Source organism: Rhamphochromis longiceps, linkage group LG5, assembly GCF_057381845.1.
Source record: "Rhamphochromis longiceps isolate RC_006_pf linkage group LG5, R_longiceps_female_GT1.1, whole genome shotgun sequence".
NCBI lineage: Eukaryota > Metazoa > Chordata > Actinopteri > Cichliformes > Cichlidae > Rhamphochromis > Rhamphochromis longiceps.
In genome coordinates this window covers 13,053,011-13,076,711 of record NC_140561.1, presented here as the reverse complement: position 1 = coordinate 13,076,711, position 23,701 = coordinate 13,053,011, and the positions used below count along the sequence as shown (strand labels likewise).

Below are 23,701 nucleotides of genomic sequence, written 5' to 3'. Positions count from 1 at the left end.
AAGAGCAGGATGCAATGCAGGGCAGGTGCAGCACTGACGCATCAGAGGGAGCGACAGGAAAATTCTGGGGCTTGATTAGACTGCCAATTTGGGGGATTTGGCACGAAAAGAGTGAGGTTAATGTGCATGACATAGTGCAGCTCAGGTCGCCTGCCTCGCCTAGCTGACAGGATCTGCTTCATTTTGCAGCAACATATTTGTGGTACTCACATTATTCTCTGGTGAAGATTTTTTTGTTCAAAAAGTAAAAATGCCACAGTCAGTATCAGCCAAATTAGGAGATTAACAAATTTAGTTTGCAGAATTATATCACATTAAAAGTTACAAATTTCATATAAAAATTCAACTTTAGATATAAATCCACTACTTTATGCTAGACCACATAAGAGGAGGTGGATGACTGACTGATTAAAGTTCTGCATTTTTGCTGAAGTAAAAGGATAAATATACAGTTTCTACATATTTTTTTTTAATTGTGAGAACTTGCTATTATTACTTAAGAAAGCTTCTGTTACTGAACTTTACTTATACATACAAAAGTCGTTTCAAATGTGAGATTTACCATCTCAAGTCTGACTCAGGCTTTAATAAGCACTTCAGATGAAGGCATACAGTATATTCAAACACAATTTCTCCACTCTCAAATGACAAAACTAAGTTTAACTATTAAGAACCCAGTAGTGCAGTGCTGCTGGGCATCTGGACGATGATCCAGTTGGCCTGCAGAACTCCTAAATGGAGAGAAATTTGCAGATCGCATTGCCCAAGGCATCTCAGAAATGAATGACTAATAAACAGAAGTCAGGGAAGCTCCAGGCTAGTGCACTTGAATTACCTCAGTCGAGAAAAACAATCAGGCATCGGCAGCTCCATGGAGAGAAAAAGGGGGAAAAAGCTGACAGGAAATCACAAGTCTGCTGAGACAGAACTGTGATGCCCCTTAATTCAACGCAGCTCATTTGTGGCTCCTCAGTTTCGATCTTTTAACCTTCACCTTCATTTACGATCAAAGTCATGTGTCTGCCCTCCCGCAAAGAAGTGACACCAAAATATCTTCATTAAATTACAAAGGGGGGCCAGACAGGCATGGACAGTGGGCCTCACAAGATTAGTCAGCCACAGCTGAAACTCAGAAAGATCTTTGGATATGAAATGGAGCCACTCCTCTGCAGCATCTAGCAGACAAGGCAATCATTTTATATTAATGAAGATTCTTTCCCTTTTTTTCCTATCCAAGGCCAGCAGCGTACAATACCTGAAAACCTTAATGTCAGACTGAGACCTTTCGTTATCGGCAACTACAAATTACACCCTGGACATTAAGATAAAAAATGTTAGCTGAATGCAGTGTAAAATGTGAATACAACCTCAGGTTTTTGGGGGAGGTTTTTTGTAGTAGTTGTTTGTTTTTTTTACACCGAGATGAGGAAATCCAAAGAAGTTTTCCACCAAAGCTGGACAAAGATATAATTTTTGTATTTTTTAAAAAGTACAGACTGAGACACCGGGGTGAAGAAGAGGGGCTGGTGTAAACACTTCATGCTTCTGTGCTTCAAGCTCCCACAGTGAGAGAATCCTTGTTGTTAGTGTATTGATTAACAAGCACTTACAGAAGAGGTGGTGATAAAAAATGGAAATGACAAGTCACTGAGCTGCACTACTACAATATTGAGCATCGCTGCCCCTTTTGAGTGGTAGTGACCTGACCTTTTAATAATTTTACTTCCTTTATCTTGCCTCGCCTCCCTACTTGGATAATTTTCACCTGCTTGAAAGTGAATCCGGCTCAGTGTTATTTATTTAACACCTACCAGGGAATAAGGCTGAAGGGCACGCAAAATAATTATGTGATTATTCATGAGAGCTCGTTTGCAGTCAAAAGTGTCAGGTTCTGACAAACAAACACCATTAAATTGAGCTTTTTATTTCTTTTTCAAGTGTGACACTGGAAGGAGGAGGTCACTTCGTTCAAGGGTGTCGATTATCTGGAAAAGTTGCGTGTTTGTCAACTTGCCCCAGCGAGCTTCCAGTGCACTATGTGAGGGATTATAGACTTGTGGAGTCAGTGGCCTATCCCTTCAGCATTGCACCAGCCTGGCCCAGATGGAGCTTTCTCCCCAGGTCCTCATGTTATTAATGTTCCATCCAGTTGAGGAACGATGTTGCTCATCTTGCCACCCCCTGGGGGACACCTGCTGTCACTGTACCATACACAGGTTATATATCCACACAAAAAAAAAATCCAAAAAAACATAATAACATATAAAAAGAACGGCTAGTGTTCTGATATAAGTCAAAACCTTCAGAGGTCATTTAGTCTGGACACACATACAAAGCCCGGAGGAATGAACACTTCCTTATTTTTAGCCAAATTTGCAGAAACAGGCAGTCTCTCTGGCGCTCTGTATTATTGGTCATTAGCGTCAAACTCCAGCATCAAAGCCCACAGTGAAGATCAGTCCCATTGTCAAGTGTTTACTGACTTGTGGAGAGGGGCTACATGGGGTTATCTCAGTTGCTACTGGTAACCGTTGTGGCTGTTAATAATATATGGGGAAGTGAGGACAGCTTGCGTCACGCTCACTGGGGGTCTACTGTCAGATTATCCTCATAGTGGGAATTGATTATTAGTTTTAACAAGGAGAATTATGTCCCAGTTATGTCAGGGCCAACGAAGCTCCAAGTGAAGAACATCCCTTTTAACAAGTCAAACGCTCATATCTCTCCAGCCTCACCGGACCAATCACATGCACTCAGATTAGGAGCTCATCACTGCACCGCTGCCTTTATCCCCGTGTATGAGACAAGTAAGCCCTCAGCCGAAGCACCCGAGTACACACTTACATATGCGCCCATTTAATAAACACATGCATGCTGACGCCTAATTATGCATACGTGTGTATTGTCGTGTTGCTGCTGTAGCGGTACACTCATTCAGCGGGAGACGCACCCAGATGCCCGCTCGCTGCTGATCACTGGTGGGGAATGAACCCTTCTGTTTGGCTGCAGGCGTGTAGAGTCGAGCATAACAGGTTGTCATGGTACATTAGAGATACATCCTGGGGGGGACTACCTGAGGGAAGGGACAGTAAGTGCTGAAGTTTTTCTCTTTTTTTCACATACTTTGTGAATTGAATAAAATTTTTTTTTAGTAAACACAGTAGATTAACATGGGTACTTTGATACACTCTTAAATCAATAGCATCTTCTCACAAGCACGGCTGGTGTCAATATAAGCAGGAAGGTGGTTGTTTTCCAAACAAAGTACATCCTTGTTGGCAAAGATAGTCCTACAAAAAAATAGCCAACGAGGACTGACTACTACACGTGGTTGCATGGACAGCAAAGTCCAACCTGATGACACCCAAGAACAGCAAAGGCTTCCCGTTATAAAATCTCAGCTCCCACAGTTCAGGTCTCACTGCTTCACAGACCCCCTGCTACTGTAATTGTATGTGGTTGCCAAGACACGAACCTGCTGCAGATAGAGCTCGAGGGTATGGACAGAAGGAGCATATTAGAGTGTACTGTACAACAAAAACATCTTTCTCTTGCTATAACGCACACAAGGCAAGACTAACAAACACTGAAATCCTCCTGGGTCAAAAAAATATGTTTTTTCCGGGAGGGGGGAGTGAAGATAATGATTGCGAAGAACATTTTCTCCTACACTGTTGTCACATCCCACTGAGCTCTCACAGCACTGATGATGTGATTAGGCTCTAACCTGTAACCTGCAAGGAAAAGCATCTGACCCTGAGCTGAGGTTTAAAGGTCACTGTAGTTTTCTTCCTTCTCTAACCACTTCTCTCAGCTTTTTAAGCAACATGGCATCGCCTTCCTTGGTCTCACTATCAGAGTAACAAGTCCACAGCGAGCTGAGAGAAGGGACCCACAGCGAGATCTATGTCACCTGTGTGGGAGCAGCAGTCGAATTTTTACCCACATAAAGAAATGGAAATAAAAATATACACGTTCACTGACAGAACCACAGAGTTACACTTACTGCACATTTAAGTTAAGACACATGGAAATGAAATATTTAGATACTGCATTGCTTGTAAAATAGAGTACTGATAGTGAGTGGAAGTTATTAAATACTGTAATTTAATGCCAGTTATGTCATAAATGGAATAGTTTTAACCAGCATTACTGTAATACCGGCCAGCACCTGCCAGTATTTCTGCGTTAGGCTTTTATGGATGTTTGTACTTGTAACTGGGAGGTTTCCAGTTTCACTTGACTGGTGAAATGGAGACGCATCATAGAAAAATAGTTTACAGCATTTATGAGAATTAATTTGAGTTTTAAAACACGTGCTGAGAATAAAAATATGGAGACCCTGGACTTTTGGTCTGCAGGTGCTGCTGTGCCAGGGTGAATTACAAATTCAGAAATTCACTAAAGCTATGATTAGAAAGCTAAACAATATTTTCTGAATAGCTAATCAAATCTTGGCTCTCTCTTTTCAGAGAGGGGCAAAGATTAATGTAGAATAATGACTATCTGAAGCTGACCTCAGGTTCAGGGGTTCAAGTCTCAATCCTTGCATAATTATACAATTGCTTCATTTGTTTCATGCTCCTGTGACCCTTCCAGTGCTTCACTGTGGCAAAATACTTGCATTTATAACTCCGTCTCATTAAGATGAAAGCGAGTCCTTCTAATTCTTTGAATGTGAGAGGGGAATAATTTGATCAACTGTTTGCTTGTGTGCATGATTATATGAATGCATGATTGATTGGATCTTTCTTTTGTTAATAGGTGAATATTCAGGGTGCTGGAAGAGCACTGGTTAACTTAGATAAAGGGAAAAACACACAAACTCTAAATACCGGATGCCATCGCATTACAGATAGATCACGAAACGGAAAGCTGCCATTTTTGCTGTGATTAATTTTATAAAAGTCTACCAAGTGACTAACATTAACTATTCATTGAACCTAGAGACACGTATTCACATTTTGACACAGAAAGGGATCAATTTTCTTCCTCATTCGCCAAGGTGTTCAAACATTCTGCTACGTGGCAGGGACGTGTCAGCAAGTTCAATCCATCACCGAACCCGCAAACAGTGATCTGACAGATGCACTTGTAAAAAGGTCCATCGCTTCATGTTTTTCAATCAAGTCCCATTCTCAGTTGTTTGTCTATCAAAGCTAAAGACTCCAGCTTGCTACATCGCTGACATCTTGAATCAAACACCCCTCCTGTCCGTGTGTTGATTATTCGAAGACCATCTGTTATCGCTGACACCCTAATGCAGCTATTTTATGGTAATATGCGAGGATGGTTTTAATTTGTAATGGTACTTTAAATCACATTCAGCGCGTTCATCTTGTAAACAGATGGATCTGAAAATTAATGGATGGCCACCAAGGAGGATTTCGGACAGTGGCCCAGCATAAGTCTCCCCCCCCCTTTCACTCCCCAACCGTCACAGAGGAGGAGTAAAGTTTGCTGATGTTGGAACAAAGGTTATACCCTCTATGCTGACGACTGCACAGAGAGCAGTTAAGTAAAACGACTGTTGGAGGTCAGTGGTCACCAGAGAGTGATGCATGGATCCCAGCCCAGAGATCCCTCTTCTCCATTGGTCAAGGTCAAAGCCAGATGTCCTGGCCGGTGCACAGCCGTGTACATGTAGTGTCTGTGTTCCCACTGGGCTTGGGACTGTCTATTTTTTCGTTGTGCTACTGGTGTAAAGACATGTCATTAAGAGCGCTTTCTGAGGTTTTCTTGAGCCATTGTTGTTCTCATACAGTGAAAAATATACTGATGGCAATAATAAATTAAAGCATGAACGTTAATAAGATGTATTTCATAGTCACTGCTCATTAAATTTTTACTTTTATTGCAAGATGAGAAGCTGTCAAGATGTTAATTAAGATTATGATAAAGTGCCTTTTTAAGAGATGGTGACTCTTCCACATCAGGTGGTCTGTGCGGTGGAATAACTATACCAATATACACTCAACAAAAATATAAACGCAACACCTTTGTTACTGCTCCCATTCCCCATGGGATGGACGTAGAGACCTAAAATTCATTCCAGATACACAATATAACCATCCCTCCCAAACAGTGGTCACAAATCAGTCCAAATGTGTGGTAGTGGGCACATCTGCCATATTGAGATAATCCATCCCACCTCACAGGTGTGCCACATCAGGATGCTGATCTGACATCATGAGTAGTGCACAGGTGTACCTCAGACTGCCCACAACAAAAGGCCACCCTGGAATGTGCAGTTTTTTGCGCTATTGGGGGTCTGGGGACCCAGAACCGGTCAGTATCTGGTGTGACCACCATTTGCCTCATGCAGTGCAACACATCGTCGCATGGAGTCTATCAGATTGTCAATTGTGGCCTGTGGAATGTTGGTCCACTCCACTTCAATGGCTGTGCGAGGTTGTTGGATATTCGTGGGAACTGGTACACGCTGTCGTATACGTCAAGCACATCCCGAACATGCTCAATGGGTGACATGTCCGGTGAGTATGCTGGCCATGCAAGAACTGGGACATTCTCAGCTGCCATCTGCCCTGAACAATGTGAACCATGATTCATCCGTGAAGCGCACACCTCTCCAACGTGCCAGACGCCATCGAATGTGAGCATTTGCCCACACAAGTCTGTTACGGCGACGAGCTGGAGTCAGGTCAAGACCCCGATGAGGACGACGGGCATGCAGTTGAGCGTCCCTGAGACGGTTTCTGACAGTTTTTGCAGAAATTGTTTGGTTGTGCAAACCAATTGTTCCAGCAGCTGTCTGGGTGGCTGGTCTCAGACGATCTTGGAGGTGAACCTGCTGGATGTGGAGGTCCTGGGCTGGTGTGGTTACACGAGGTCTGCGGTTGTGAGGCCGGTTGGATGTGCTGCCATATTCTCTGAAACGCCTGTGGAGACGGCTTATGGTTGAGAAATGAACATTCAATGCACGGGCGACAGATCTGGTTGACATTCCTGCTGTCAGCATGCCAATTGCACGCTCCCTCATTGCTTGTGGCATCTGTGGCATTTTGCTGTGAGACAAAACTGCACATTCCAGGGTGGCCTTTTGTTGTGGGCAGTCTGAGGTACACCTGTGCACTACTCATGATGTCAGATCAGCATCCTGATGTGGCACACCTGTGAGGTGGGATGGATTATCTCAATATGGCAGATGTGCCCACTACACACATTTGGACTGATTTGTGACCACTGTTTGGGAGGGATGGTTATATTGTGTATCTGGAATGAATTTTAGGTCTCTACGTCCATCCCATGGGGAATGGGAGCAGTAACAAAGGTGTTGCATTTATATTTTTGTTGAGTGTACTTTTTACCACAGCCCTGCACCACTGCTTCAGTTTGCTGATATGCTGATATGTTTTAGCACTCTCTCTGGCTGACAAATTTATTTTGAAGCTAAAGAATGGCGAAAGATACTTAAAATTATAACTTGAAGCAGTTGTTGGTGACTGTGAATACTCCTCGTCCAAGGCTCAATGAACAGAACAGAATGGTTGAGCATGCTAGGGAGTGCAAAATAAGAAAGAGTGCCAACAACAAGGCCATGAAAAAAAAATACATGCCTAAGGTGCCAGAATTATCAATGTCTATGTAGTTTGTTGGCAATTATTTTTCTAATACCTCAATCCTTACATATTATATATACATATGTAGTAGCTGATCTCAAAACAAAGGTAAAATTACATGTCCACTACATGTACATCGTTTTTAAATACATTTTTAATCCACAGCAGTGATACACCCAAAAATGGCAGCGTTCTCTCTATGTTCAATCACTGTACCTATTTCTTCACTGAAGGTTTCAATATACATTATTTTAGAGCATGATTGGCTTTCAAACAATAATCTGTTGTAAAATAAGATGCACGGATGTGAGCACAGACAATTTTTGTCTCCTTTAAAACACACATAAACACACACATAAAAGATGATTCTGACTATTGAAGGTTACACTGGAAGTTCAATATGCAGAATGATGTTTGTAATGTAACAACATGGAAATTATTGAGTGAAAGGGGCTTTTTTTAAAGTAAAAAAAAACAGATATGAAATAGATTGTCCAAGTTCAGTATGTAAACCCGTGGGCTTTCATGTGTAGTTTCAATCAAGTTCAATCCAAAACAAGTAAGGGTCATTTTAAGTTAACGTTAGAAGAACATCAGAGAGTTCAAATGAAAAGCACAGATTTTAGCATTAAAAAGTCTTTTACAGAAGAGCTTACAATGAAGCAACTAAACAAACAAACAAACTGAAGGTGGAAGGAAAGGTCAATAATATGCATTACTTTTAGCCACCCATTTCTTTATATTGCTAGGAAAATCGGAAATGCATGTAGCAGTTTATTGATATGCAAACATACATGGAAGTAACTTAAGGCAAAAACAGAGTTTCTACAAGTCTAAGAAGCTCAGCGCTGAGGAGGCATACATGACTGATGGTTGATATACTATATTTACACCACTGATCTAAAATTTGACAAAAAACATAAAATCCAAGTAGAAAAAGTTATATTTTTCACTATAACAACCACAAACATGTTTAATGTATATTTTTTCACCAACACGAAAGGACTGTTTTTTGTTTTGTTTTATTTATTTATTTATTTTTGGTCATAAGCAGAGAGTGCTTGCTAGCGCTGTCCTTAGACAGTAAACTGACGAAACTATTGAGGAAAAAATGCGCGTATATATTGTTTATCATGACTCTGGTTTTACGTGGCCTATCAACACTATTTAAAAACTGGTGTATATCACCTTGTTGCTTTGTCATCTTGAAGTGGTCGTGTGATTGGATTACCACGACTACTTTATTCTTCCTCAGTCAAACAGCAGCATTCATGCGATTGTTTTGCCCCTTAGCTCCAGGTGTTGTGCCAAAAAGTGATTGCCGCCCGCGGGAGCGTGCGCAGCTGCTTAAAGCTGTAGCATCCAGATTACTTACGTAGCTCAGCTACTTCCGTGCAACTGATATAAGGTGCAGTAAGCTGAAGACAACTTCAACCATCTGTTTGTTGAAAAACAGCATTTTCTTGTTAGTAATGATAACGGCATTGTAACGATAGAAATAGTAATTAGTCAGATTACTCGTTCCTGAAAAAATAACGCCGTTACTTATAATGCTGTTATTCCCATCACTGCATGTTTTACAGGTGGATGTAGACACTCACTGTTGTACCTCTCTCCTGACTTCCTCCATAAATATTGATGCCAAATTTTGATTAGTCACTCAGTCATACCTGTTGCCACTGATTTTCAGTCAGATTTTTGTGTAATTTGACATACATCAGCTTTTTCTACTTGTTTCCCTTCCTGAAGAATGGCTTCTTGATAGAAACCCCTCAGCTGAGACCATTTCTGCTGAAGCTTAACTGAACAGTAAGTAGACCAACTGAAGGGTCAGATGCATCTCTCAGACTTTCTTATATTGTTCTACTGTAGATTTTTAGTCCTGCTGCGTCATTGTTCGTCCTCTACAACTTTCATCAAAAAATTTTAAGAACCCACTGCACACCATGACAATATATGCCAGGTTTTCAGCTAATACCTCTTTACCTCTACTTGTTGTTTCAAAAACACTATTTTATACCTGTCCAACTGTTTGATCTTTGGCATTTTTCCTAGGTTCAACTAAAGAATGGAAAGAAATTGTGTGTTTTTGTGACAAGTAACAGAGTGACTAAGATACAATTTAAGTGTCTGTTACACACTAAACTGATTCAGTCCTTGAGCAAGGTGCCTTATTTATTCTTGAGTGATTCATAGATTAAGGTTAAGTAACTTAACAAGCAAACAAAAAACAGGCAAAGAAAATCTTCTAAAAATGGTACAATGAGTGAAAAAGCTGCCAATGTCAAAAGAAAACCTTTGCCCTTCAGGAAACCCAGTAAAGACCACTTTAAGAATTGCAATAAAGTCTGGCTCTTTAAACCAAAAGGCAAATAAATGATGGGTGGATAAACTGAAACTTATAGATGGATTTCAAAGTAAACCAAGTCCTCATCTCACAATGACAGGCTGGCAATTCAATCAGTTTCTTTCTGAAAATGTTCTTTAATTTGGCGAAATATAAAAAATGAGGGGTAGCTTAAGACTTTTGTACAGTACTGAAAATGAGGCCTCATATCAGTGTTACTAAATGTTCTTCAATATAATAACCATTTACAAATTAGCAAAAAAAATCATTAATAATCAACAAGTAACAAGTGCGAACAGTCAGCTAGAATTATGGCTCTTCCCTAATTATAAACACTGCATATTTTTACATTAGTCACTAATAAAGTGGACTGGTACACGCATAGTGCTTTTCTGCTCCAGCTGTGTGCTCAAACTGCTGCCTTCCACAAGCCTCATTCACCCCATAGCACTTCATTTTATTCCTTCGAACGCTTTTGTCTAAGATTTACACACCCTCTCACACTCCAATAGATGCATCAGGGCCAATTTGGGGTTCAGCTTGCCCAAGGATACTTTGACATCCTCGCTGGAGGAGCCACGGTTCAAGCCACTGACCTTCTGAGCTACAGCTGCCCCTAAACGAAAGGAAAATTGAGGGATGAATAAAAAACAGAAAAACTTTTTGCATTCAATGCGTTTTTTTTAGACTGCTGTATGAACAATCTACTTCATGTGGAAGCATTTCAGGGTTAGAAGAAAGTCAATTCACTGCTAAGCAGTTCTCATGTGATGCAGCTTTTTAATCTCCCACCTTGTTTTTTCTTCTTTTTATTCATCTTTCTTTTTCTGCCTTTTCCTGTTTTTTGTTTGTCTTCCTGGTTTGGTTTAAAGGAATTGATTTTTGTTTTGCCAGGCACTCCTTTACCGTTCTTCAATTTCAAGTGAACTCAGCATTCACATTGTTGGCTATAAATCCTCCTGGGTTGTTGGGGTATTGAAAAACAACTTTTTGGTTTCCTGTTCACTCTCTGGAGTGACGGGATGGGACTAGCAGAATGGTAACACCACGGCACATTATCATCACTCAGTAGAAATGATTAAACACATCTCCTCAAGTCTAGTTCTGATTTGCAACTTAATGAAGGCTTCATGCATACTTATGATTTGACACCTAAAACAGCTCAATGTGAACATAATTAAACATGGGGAATATTTAAGACACGGAGAAAGCCAAGATAAGGAAGCACAGTTTATGGTGGACCAACATGTAATTAGTGTATAAGGTAAACAGCCACAGGGGAAGCCAAAGGGAGAATTTACAGCCGGTTAGTGGATGCTCTCGTTCCTGTATTTAGTATTCTTGGGGCTCATGGAGGGAAAAAAATGAAGGAGGAGACAACATAACATGGTGAGTTTACTGAACAGCAGTGGTCCAGTCTCTCTCTGGTGTATATGTATGTGTGTGTTGGTTCACACTGAACTGTAGCACACTCTGTGCTGTGAGGGACGGCACTTTAACAGTCTTCTTCCATCAGGTAGAGACGGCATGTTGCTCATGCTCACAATTGATTGGTGGTTGGTCTGTAACCTTGGCAACACATGCTGGAGGGTAAAAAAAGTATATTTTCCAAATGGTTCAGAAAAAAAAACAAGGTTTGGAAAATTAAATGATACAGTTTTAACTCATTGTACTTACCCAATAATTTGACCTTCACGTCCTCTTTGCGTCAACAAGATAAAAGGAAAGATGCTCTTTAAAGAGTGAATTTAAGAAAGCACAGTGCATGCTGCAAAAATTCTGTTGGGACAAGAGATCACTTGTCATCTGAAAACCTGCTTTGAAGTTTTAACTTTTTCTGTCAGAAGGCTCTAACGGAGGAGTGTGAAAAACAAAAAGTTTCTTTTTTCAAACTTCATGGTTAATAAATGAATCACAGCTTGACTTTGAAAGACTGGTTTTGATTTGTGCTGGGATTTACAGTAACTTGAAGAGAGGTTCCCACTCAAATTGCAGTGGGAACCTAGAGTGGAATTTAAAAATTTAGAAGACAAAAATACTACAAAACTATATAAAATGCACAGGGAAGGATGTTACCCCGTATGCTCAACTGAATCTAAACTACAGCTTGGGCTGGTTCTGGTATTTTCTTTTATGTTTAAAAATCAATTTGATACATTCACACCCACTTGAATCAATCAGATCAAGCGAAGAACTTGTGATTTTGTTATTATTCAATAAAAGAAAAGTAAATTCCATAATTTAGCAGCCTTAGATGATGGCCATTTAAAATTCTTATTGGTTGTAAGGTTAAGATTAGCATTTAGTAACCTGATTAATCCATGTATCAAAGCGTAGGCAAAGGAAGGAATAGCTGAGCCTCAGTGTAAGTTCGCGAGAACTAGAGTTGTTTGTGTAACCACCAACGACAAGCTCAAACAAAAGACATGAAGCTTCTCAGTGAAAAACCCATTTATGCAGTTTTTAATGTGTATTGCACTTGGGACAACCAGGAGGGATTTTAATGTGGAAGCGTAGAGCAAAATGAGCTATATTTGAAAATGAGTAACTGATATTTTTAGTTGTATTACATATGGCATTTTTACATATGGCAGTTTGTTGGCAAGTAGCAATGGTATAAGCACTATAATGCTCAGTGACGCAGAAGCTATGAAACACCCAGGAGGCTGGTGGTTTGCAACTATAAAAACATATGGACTGAAGTAAGTTAATTAGAAGAAGTAACAAAGTAATTTTTTAACACTCTGTGTGAATGTGTGTGTGAATGGGTGGACGACTGGATGTGTAAAGCGCTTTGGGGTCCTTAGGGACTAGTAAAGCGCTATACAAATACAGGCCATTTACCATTTACCATAATTACTACATAAAAAGATTTGCTTGTTAGAAAGTGCATGTATGGTGCTCTTTAACATGCCATATATACTTTGGGTAAAAACAAAACATATATGTACCTACAGACAGAGAGAGAGAGAGAAAGAGGAATGGGAAAAGGGGAGGGAAAGACATCTTGTTGTGAAGATGAGAACATATTTGCTTTTGTTAAATAGCTGGAGGAAGAATTCAGTTGATGAGAGGCAATTAGTTTTGATTAAAAATGAGATTGCTCCCCTTCATGCAATGTAGCTATATCAAAACAAAATAATGATTAATTTCTGTTGGTATAAGACATTATTGTCAACAGCTAAAGTACCCATGCAGCAACAATACAATTGCTCTGAGGCCAAAGAGGAGGAAAAATATTCATTTAGAGACACTGCTGGATGTTCCTCTGGAGATGCTCGTAATATAATGTGTGGCTGCTTCTGTGTAAGTGCTCACAATTCTGCCTGTGTGGATAATTTGCACACCAAATATGTTTGTGTGGGAGTTTTCCGCATGTGCGATTCCACCCACATTTCGAATACTAATCCTTATGTTTTTAAATTGTATGTTACTATACATTTTATGCTTTCCATGCCTATTTGAAAAACACAATCTTGAAAATAACACAATTTTTTTTAATTAGTCCTTTAAACAGTGATTTATCCCCACATTTTACAAACTGAATTTGTTGCTTTTCAATGCATCCTGCTTCCATTTCTTCAAGTCTTGTCATTACCATTACTAGCCTGCAGTGCCTTTTCAAGGACTTCATTTCATTCTTAGTGAAAATTCCACTATGGTTCCACTAAGTTAGGTATGAGTAACGTACTTTGAACATGATACATGAAACAAATGCAAACAGAGAACATAATATTACATTCACAGGGGAGTGAAATGGGATTTGTGATAAATCATATGTACATACAGTACATATGTTACAGATTTAATCCCAGCAATTGTGATTTTGACACTTGACTTATTATTTAAACACTCATTTTTCCCTGTTCTCCACCTCAGCTGTGGCTGTCTTTACTTTAAAGTCACTGTCTGTCCCGCTCTGTTCTTTGTGTGTGGAACTTTGCACACGGATCACACAATGAAGAGGAAACACACACAGTGAAACAAAGAGCAGAGGAGTGGAGGGAACCAGCAATAACAGCTGTACTGAAGTGAAACACATGCAGGCACAAATAAATCTTTTTCCCATTTTAGTTATTTCTTTTTCCTTCTGTATTTCATGTTTCAAGTAGAAGAGAAGTCCAGTTTATGAGTGGATGCGGGGCTGGAGGGCAGGGAACTATGTGTCTAAACTAATGCTGCTTTGTTATGTGTCTGTGCTCATCTTTCACAGCGTCCATTGTAATTGGGAAATGGTGGTGTGAGATGGAACCGTGTCTGGAGGGAGAAGAGTGTAAGACTCTGCCTGACAACTCTGGATGGATGTGCTCCTCTGGGAACAAAATCAAGACCACAAGGGTGAGAAATCACACACACTTAAGTTCAGCTGCCTACATCTGCATGCACACACATACTCTCATAATACAGAGAAGCTATTCTACGCATACTTTACACGCATGTGTTTGTCATTTCTGTGCTGCGAGTAGAAATGCACACCTAACCAACCATACGACACGGCACACTTACACCGTTTCCACACAATGCATTGCATATAGCCAGACAACTTAAAATTTAATCGTTTTTCTTGAACTTGTCAACTGCCTGCTGCTGCACACATTGAAACGCAGATTTTCAAACCCATATAAATGTGCTGAAATAGCACTGTAAAGAAATTCATCCAAAAGCTGTGCCCTCTCTATAACAAGGTTGGTTTTGTTCAGTGTAAGCAACCTATCTAATGGCCCATAGTAGTGAAAAAATAAATATAAAGCAGGTGGTAAACAAACAGGTGGGATCTGCCTCAGGCCACACTTGTCAACGACATAAAGTTAATGGCTGCTCTGCTCCTCCACTGCTTTTTCAGCTTTGCGCACTCACTTCGATTGCAGTATGCAAAAATAATGCAGAGTTTAGTCCTCGAAGCCAGCAGTCCAGCACTGTGACAAGTTGATCACCTGATTTGTATTCACTTAATTGACCCCCTTTCTCCCTTCCAGTGCTTGGTGACAATGACTTTGAATAGCAGCAGAGGCTAATGTGATAGTAGAGAAACGGGGAACAGCCAGTGAAGGCTAGACGTCATGGGGCTTCCCAAGGTTGCTCTGTAGATTTATGTGCCAGCAAATAGACATAAAGCTTTCAAAGGGGCCCCTCACAGCCATCGCAGGCTTAAAATTTTCAGAAAGAAGTTGATCGAATGGGGTCTTGCCAGCTTGTCAAGGTAAGGTGCAGTACTTGGTTTACTCTTTAGAATGCATCTAGAAGTATCAATGCAGCCCACTGCATAATGTGAAGAAAGTCGATTTAAAATGATCTTATGAACAGTACTGTTCAAAAGTCTTGAGCAACCTGTCATTTCTTTGCATTTCACTTCAAAGGAGCCAGGTATTTAAAAATGTCTTGGGCAGGCTTTCTGACATTTCTTTTTCACTAATTCTCCAGTCCAGCCCTTATACCTGCGCTCTCTGTTTTGTGTTTTGGATGAGTCGCTTAACACTGACTCATAAATCAGCCAAATAGTATTATATGAACCGCATCTGTATTATATTATTATATTGCCACATCGCAGACAACTTAGCAAAGAACCAATTATAAATCATATCTTTAGACACTTTATGACTAGCAGCCTTTTGCAAAAGCATGTGACTTCTTCCTAATTCTTTAGTCAAAACTATGAAAAACACTTACGATAACACGGTTTAACAGGCATAGAATATTTTTGCACCAACAAGGTCATTCCCAAAGTGCTATTGTCAACATGGTGTGCATTGTGTTAAAACAATTTAGGACACCAGGCAAGTAGAGGACAAACAAAGAACTGACAGGCCCAAAAAGCAGGTGAACAGTATCTAATGTCCTTAAGAAATAGGAAAAGAAATCCAGCCAAGACCTGAGAGATGCCTCTGGCTATTCAGCTGATCTACTGTCCACCAAAGCTTCATCAGAAATGTTCAGTCTCAGTGGAAGTGTGGCTGTCAATAATCTGATCTTAATGAAGAGAAACAGGGAGAAGAGGCTGGCGTACGCCAAATTGCACAAGAACTGAACTGAAAAGTCTTACGGAGTGCTGAATCCAAATTTGGTTCAGATTATCATCAGTATGTATCAGCAATGAGCACAACAGTAAGGGTCCACAGCCATCTGTAAAACACGGTGGAGGCTCTGTCATGGTTTAGTGGTGTTGGAGATTGTTGGAATTATTAAAAGAGAAATTACCATCAGATTTTGATCTATGTTGGAATAATATCTGGAAAAGCATCTGATTGATTACAGCTTCACTTTCGAGCATGACAATGATCCCAGTCACATTGCCAGAGCAGTAAAAGGATACCTGCATAGAAACAAAATGCTTTTTTTTTTGTCCTAAATGTATGTTTGCAGATTTCAATAAATCATTGCACCTATTAGCTATTTTCCTAACAAAATATAAAGCAATGCAGGGTGGCTCAAGATTTTGGCACAGTAAAGTAGAGGCAGTGAATCCTATTTTATTTATTTACTCTCTTGAGATGCAGAAATCGAGTTTGTTAATTTCTGCGCACAAAAGATGGAAAAGCTATACTGTAACATGGCTTTGGTCTAATGTCAAAATCTTAAGAGAAGAGCGTAAAAAGGTCAGGCCTGAAGGTGCTTTTCTACCGAATACACACGTGTCCTTCTTTTCTTGACCCTCTCTTTGCAGAACACCCAGCCATACTCCCCTTTTTAGCTTCCGGAAGCAAAATGCAGAGGATGCGTCAACAGAAATTGAGCTGCATTCTTGCTTCTGTAAAGGTTAGTCTTTTTTTAAGCTGTTCTCTTTTTTTTTCCTTCTATGTTTTCACGTCTCTCTCACATCACTGTATGCATTTGAGTGTTGGGCAGTAGGAGTGGGACCAACTCATGTTCAATGACTTCCCATTAACCCAAATACTCAGTGCGAAATAATCAAGTGTGTGTTTACATGCCGTGCATGATTAGGCAGGCGTGACACAAATACTGATCGCACCGCCACCCACTGTAAATATTTATCACCAAGCGCAGGCAGAGCACGCATAAATAATAAGCAAGTTGCTGCAAAGTTTTTTACAGAAACTGTGGCTCATGTATCAGTAAAATGTTTAGTGCGCAGATGGCTTAACATACATATGCATACAGCATGCTATAGCAGCGCATTCACAGAGCACTGTAGAAACACACACACACACACACACACAGAGTCGGGTCCGCCTCTTAGCAGAACCTTGCTGTCTGTGATCAGTGTGTAATGGCAGGATCTGTCCTTCTTCCTTTCATTGCCTCCTTTGTTCCATGTCCTGTTTTTTGCTATCGGCCACTGTGTGGGTTTGATTACAGCGCCTTGCACCGGTCTGCCAATCCCATTAGGCACTAATCTGTGACATGCTACTTGCTCCTCCATGTGTGTGTGCTCCTAGTTGTGTATGCACGCACATGTTTGATGTGTTTGATATGTCTGTGTTTGTACGGGTACACTCATGTGTGCACAACTGAGGCTGGCGGGCAGATCTCTTCCCTTTTCGTTGTGTGGCTTCTTATCAGAGGCCACTTGATGTCCTGATCCCCCTCAGAGGGTCTTGTTGAAGCAGCTATCAGCACACAGCATAGCCCACAGGCTACATGAAAGGGCTTTTATCCTGCACTCTGCTCTCTTTTTTAATCAACATTCCTCATTCACCTGCCTCTCAGGCCAAATTGCCTCATTTGTATTTGTTCCTTTACAAGCCACCAAACTCACAACACAGCGGCGTGTTTTCTTTTTCCTAGTCATTTTGTTCCACCTAGAAGTTTTTATTTGGTTCTGAAACGCGCAAGTGAAACACAATGAGACAGGCGTGCGTACATGTACAGCCAAAGACAGGCTTCATCATCATCATCGTTCACAAAAAATTGGCATTCAAAGTAAGAAGCAAGAAGCAAAAAGCCAGTGCCTGACACCCATGTTTCTTCTTTTCTTTCCTTATGTCTTTCAGAGAGGGAGCCCTTCATTGCCTGTTCTGTATCAGCAGACAAGGCAGGCCCTATTGTTTGTGGAAGTCACAGTGAGAGCGAGGCTGGGGAGCACCTTCCAAAACACTCGCCCACCATAGATCTGCATTACCCGCTCCACTGGCTAAATAGATCAATCCATTTCTGCTCCCTCCAAACAATTACACACCTTAAAAGAGACAGGCAGAATGAGAGAGGCTGTAATCGAAGCATCTTTTCTCTTATTCATTCTTCTCCCCGTTTGATGATAGCGAGAAAAAAAATTACATCCATTTAATAACCTCATTGTTAGTGTACTAGAGTGAATATCAATATGTTGTCACTATCAAAGCGAGAATGTGATACATATCTAATACGAGCGTCATCCCGCATCCCATGAATTTGAACTTTTTCTAGTGATTTCACACTGCAGCAAACGTTTCTTATTCATCTACAGAAGTTGTTTAAACTGTATAAAGACATTTAAGTGGAGCACCATCTTTCACACTTTTCAGTGTGTTCCATCTCCAGCTAGTCTGACATGATTTACTTGCTGTTCAGTGTGCCGCAAGTCCCTTATTAAAAGGAGCAGAGGGCACTTTTTCAAGCAAAATAACACACTGTGACAGGATGTAGCCCATCTGTGAGATAGCCCGAGAGCAAAAGTGACCTGCCAGCAGATGCTTCACCATCTAATTTGTCAAATCGGGAGATCGAGCTCTGAAGTTGATCAAAATGAACTCCAAACGGCCGTGCCGCATACAGTCCAGCTTCACCCAGGAATGATTCGTTCCATCTCTGAGCCTGACAACGCTTCTTTCTCCTTCAGCTTTGTATAATGTCATCACGATGACAAACAGAAAAATTATAAACTAATCATAAACAGTGCATTGTTTGAGATATCCACTTTGTTAAAGGATGAGACTCTAAGCTGACAGATGCGGTTCAGACTCCCAAAAGTGCCCAGATTGTCATCCTTATGACATATTTGTACATAGTAATGGTGAAGGAGTTCATTCCAAGTGCTGCTGATTAATTTATGTTCATTTGCTTTTCTTTATCCATTGTCAATGTCACATTAAATGGATCTTGATGTATTTTCTTGTCTGGAGTCTTCTGTTTTCAGAGGGTCCTCTTTAGTGCTATTTCAAGTGGTTTCTGAGCAAGCATGATTGATTTGTTCAGCACTAAACAAGAAAGGGGAAAGGGTAGGCTGTGTTTGCACTAAATCCTTTTGTTAAGGCAATTGTCCTTGGGTCTTTTTACTAACTGAAGTCTGAGCAAATTGCAATTTAATGCACCCAGCAAATTAGAATGCAGACACCTAAGTTGCCAGCAAAGATGGGAACAGGCAGGAAATCCTTGAGCGTTCCACTTGTGCTCGCTGCACTGTTTGCTTGAAGGGGACAAAAAAGAACAGAGGACACTTTTAGTTGCTCTTACATGCATATGTGGGTTGAAATGACGACATTTGCATACAACCCTTCTCTTCCCGCTAACAAACCTCTGGTGGATTGCATTTCAGACCGAAAGTGATCCTCAGTGGTGTAACCTGTTACTGCTTTTGTTCTGGCAGAGGTAATTTTGATATGTCACCAGACAGTAGATCATACATATGCAAATGCTGGACAGATGAGCCCAGAGGGGGGGGGGAAGTGTTTAAAATCATTGGGAAAAATTGAGAATCTATACAGAGAAAGAGACCCGGAGGAGGAAATATTAAATCCGAGTAGCTATTTAAAGCATACATAATAACAGCTGCGGTGAATCATTCAAAAGAGTTAAAAAGGTGACTACATCAATCCTGCTGTTCCTGTCAGACGATTTAACGACTGCATTAAAAAAAAAAATCCCTAAAACACAAATAAGTCAGTGTGATTGTTACCACTCACACGCTACTTTTTTCCAGAAGTTGTATTTGCATCTTTAAGTAAAATCTATAAAATTCTCTTTACATGAAATGTTTACAATTGTGCAACTGACCGCATATAAGTTATAAAAGAAGTAAACAAAATATTAAAATGCTACTGGATAAAATAGATGCTAAAATGAACATTATTTGGAATGAACAATTCTGTGTTCAGCTGACATTTTAAATATATTTTCCTTCTACTGTTAGTTTATACAGATAATGCATTAATATCTGGTATATGTTTTAAAAAGAAGACACGTTACAGATTTTCTTGAAATACTGTCAACAAAAAACTGTCTATATCTGCCCCAGACTAAGGTATCTGCCAGAAATGTTGCAGAGAAACCAGAAAAAAATCTTTAAATATATATTTTTTAAATACTAAATGTCCTGAAGACAAAATCCACCACTCTGCTGGGAAGAAAGGCAGAATAATGGATGATTCTTGGCTCTTGAAAATTGCATAAATGAGCTGATGTTCATTTACAACTGGTGTCAAATCGGTGTTTTGCAACAAAATTGAATTACGGCTCAAAGATGAAATAAATGGCCTGCTAAAATTCTTACTTTGCCGCTGCATTCAATTATTCTGTCAAGTCAATAACAAGTCTGTCGGTGCTATGGCTGCACTGCATTATATTTTCAGATGCACATGTTTTCGTATGGTTTCAGATATTAATCATAAGACCTCCTCATAAATGGAATGAGTGAATATAGGTGCACATTACTGTTACTGAGGAAGGACAGCTAACAAAGTCACATGGCTTGCTTACTGGCATGTACAAGTTACTGGAGCTCTGACTGTGAGTTAGAGATTACAGAGTCCAACACAGCACCCTCCATAATTAAATTCATACACCTGGTTGCCACCTGCCAAGACTGCTGGAAATGCCATGAGTGTGTTTCTTTGTTGAAGAGGATTATGGGATTTCTAATTGGCACCGCCGTGCGCGAGAAACATGATGTTTCTTTAATGTAAACTCTTAAAGCAGTAACATAAGTCAGAAATGTGATGAAACTCTTTCATGCTTTTGTTGCGACAATAAAAAGAGATTAAGGAACTCGACAACTGTAACTGTTGCAGACATCGTGCGCACCGTTTTTATTGAGCTTCAGGATGAGCAGGATGCTGAAAAGCAGGACTTTCAATAGCAGTCTCAAGGCTGTACAACGGAGCATTGAAAAGTGTCCAGATCTGCAACTGGGGCTGAATAAGAGTCCCTGAACCAGAGTCATGGCGAGACAGCTCAGACTCCACAGCAGGGGCCCCCAATCCCATTTAGAAAAGCCAACGTTATTTTATCAGGTCGTTTGAAATTGGCTGGCTGACTATTAAGGTTCAAATGAAGGTGCTGCAGCAGGCTGTGAGGGGGCCTGCAAAACTGCTCAATGTTAAAGGCAAAAATATGCTAAAAATTATACCATGAAGCAGACATGCACAGCATGGAAACACACCAGGGTTTCCTATGCAAAGAATTTTGCTGATTTATCCTGGTACACATAAAAATGCCAAATAACCCTCCATCTTCAGTGTGGTTTCCAAGCATATAAGCTGTCTGTTTTTCCGTTTTCTGTCACAGCATAAATCAGGAGGTGAGACGGGGCTGTACAAAGCCTCCACAGCTCAAAAGACTCCCCTCGTTTTTTGGTTGTTTTTTTTAAACGTGCGAACGAAGCAATTCCTCGGGGTCTAATCCTCACACACTTGTATGCCTTTGTTCGATCTAAGCATATGTGTGTTTTCTCTCCTCTCCTCTTCTTCCTCTGTGTTGCAGATTCATCCCAGGACCTAACAGAGAGCTCCCATTGCAGGGCTCAGCGCCAGGCTCCTTCCCCTCATGTACCCTTTCTCTTCTCATCGAATGGACTAAAACTATTACATCCACGGCTACTGACTGGATTACCTGGGACCATAGAAAGGATATCCACCCAGATAAAAACAGCTTTGCTCGCATGGTGCCAAGGATTTGAAACCAGACTAATCCCGTGTTTGATCAATGAGCTCCATGTTGGTGACTCTCCTCTTCCACACAGCTGTGGCCAGTTTCTGACCTACTCTTCCCTCACTCTGTTTCCCTATTCAGAACTGAAGCAGCTTAGCAGGGGCTATTTAGAGGTTGTTAAAACATAATTTGAAGACGTTCTCCCCGCCCATCTGAGGGTGAACTTGTTGGCAAACTTTCATAGACCTGAACCTGAATTTGTGGAACTGAGGGCACATTGGGGGAAATTACGTCGGTTTATTTTTATTTCTGTGTGGAAAGCATTTGTATTTGACTCACTACCTGAGGCTGATCGCTTTGTTGTGGCTGCACCGAGGAAACTGTCAGCTGTTACCGCTAGAAAGGTCGATTAATGAAGACTCTCAGAGAGGCTTTAGGGTCAACCCCATGGCCTCACGCTTATCCTCCACGACGAACATTCTGACTTTTATTGGTGGGCATGCCCAGTGTAAATTCATGAGCACTTCTTTTCTTTGTATGTAAGATAATTTGTGTATATATACACATATATAAATACATTACATGTTAAGCTGACAGATCCAAGAAGCTGAAAAATATATTTACAGATTTCAAGCCCGTGTTGGAATCCTGAATAACCCTTGAACGTGAGCCAGAGGCTGTCGTCACGGTGCGGTGTGTCTAGGACTGCTTCGCATTGGGGGAAAAAGCCACAACGGAATCATAAAAATAAGTTCTGCTCACTTTTGTCATTCAGCAATGTTGTTTGGTTACTCCAGAAAGCGCTTGTTGTTTCAGTAAAGCTGAGGAAAACACTGTATAGAACTGCCTCACTAAAGAAAGCAGCAACACCCACCTGTGACCTTTCCCCTCAGACACATCAGAGAAACTCTGACCATAATAGGACAATTACGTTTCTGCAGCGGAGAGTGGTCACGGGTGAGAGTGTCTGTAATGTAGATGTTCCTCTTACACACACCAGAGAGATGATTTATTCAAAGTGACAGTGAGAAAGTATTAGTCACAAAGGAGAAACATAGTTATCCCCCAGTAGCTATAAGTACATTACAGGACAGCCTTATGAGAAATAAAAATGGTTTTCTATACTGATATGCTGCCTCCCATTTCTCCATAAGGTGACTGATATTTTGAAAAATGTTCCTCTTACGACTATTTGATATGTTGTAATATGTGGGTGGAAGATCTCGTCAGAGTTTCATTTATTTTATATGTTAACATTGTGAACAGAGTTTTTGCTTGAGTAAACAAGCAATCAAGAACGGCACAGGACGGGTATGAAAATGACTTACGGGCACAGACACACTCACAAACACACACACACACATGCGGTAAACACAAACGGATCTGTGATGCTTCATTTATACAATTCCCTTGCTGGCAGAGTGGATTTATCAAAACAGAGCATTCAATTCATTCATGCAATTAGAATAAGGATTTCCAATATCAGGCCAGGCAAAATTCCAGATGATTTTCAATATCAACCTCCTCTCTCGGCAGATATTAGATTCATTTCTTGTCCCAGTGGATGCACTAGTGTACATTCATCATTTAGGAATTTGGCTAGTTTCGTGGAGCCCGGTGCCTCGCTGAGCAGTCACAGAAGGTATGAAAAAGACAGAGACATCAATCTCCCAGTGGTCTTGCCAGAATCATGAGGGAATATAGTAAAGGAGAGAGAGAGAGACTGCTTTCTCCTCCTGAATGGGTCATTTCCGTCTTTGTTTTCTCCTATTTATTGGGATTGGCCGTCCTTAAGTCTTATTTAGCTTGTACTAAAGAAAATGAAACAGTAGAGGAGTTTGTGCATATGCACGACCTGTCTGCGGGTGCTTTTTTGTTGCCATAAACGTTTGTCTTTTTTTACACGCACATCCCTGTGTGTGTGTATTTTAGACCCAGAGTCTGGGAGAAATACATCCTGCGACGACGTACTGTG

General features: G+C 40.6%; 1 protein-coding gene across 3 annotated transcripts in view; it reads left to right on the top strand.

Moving 5' to 3' along the window:
* The window catches only part of tafa1b (TAFA chemokine like family member 1b), a 125,025-nt gene extending 102,216 nt beyond the window's left edge, over positions 1-22,809 (top strand). Inside the window, exons 4-6 of one of the 3 annotated variants that reach the window (XM_085405927.1) lie at positions 14,141-14,265; positions 16,589-16,680; positions 21,559-22,809. In XM_085405927.1, coding sequence (XP_085262053.1) covers positions 14,141-14,265; positions 16,589-16,615 — 152 coding nt within the window. In that variant the 3' untranslated portion in view covers positions 16,616-16,680; positions 21,559-22,809. Of the gene's footprint in view, positions 1-14,140; positions 16,681-17,876; positions 18,889-21,558 lie in introns of those variants that run through there. The other 2 variants (XM_085405928.1, XM_085405926.1) reach the window with 2 other exon arrangements.
* Positions 22,810-23,701: the final 892 nt, after the last annotated feature.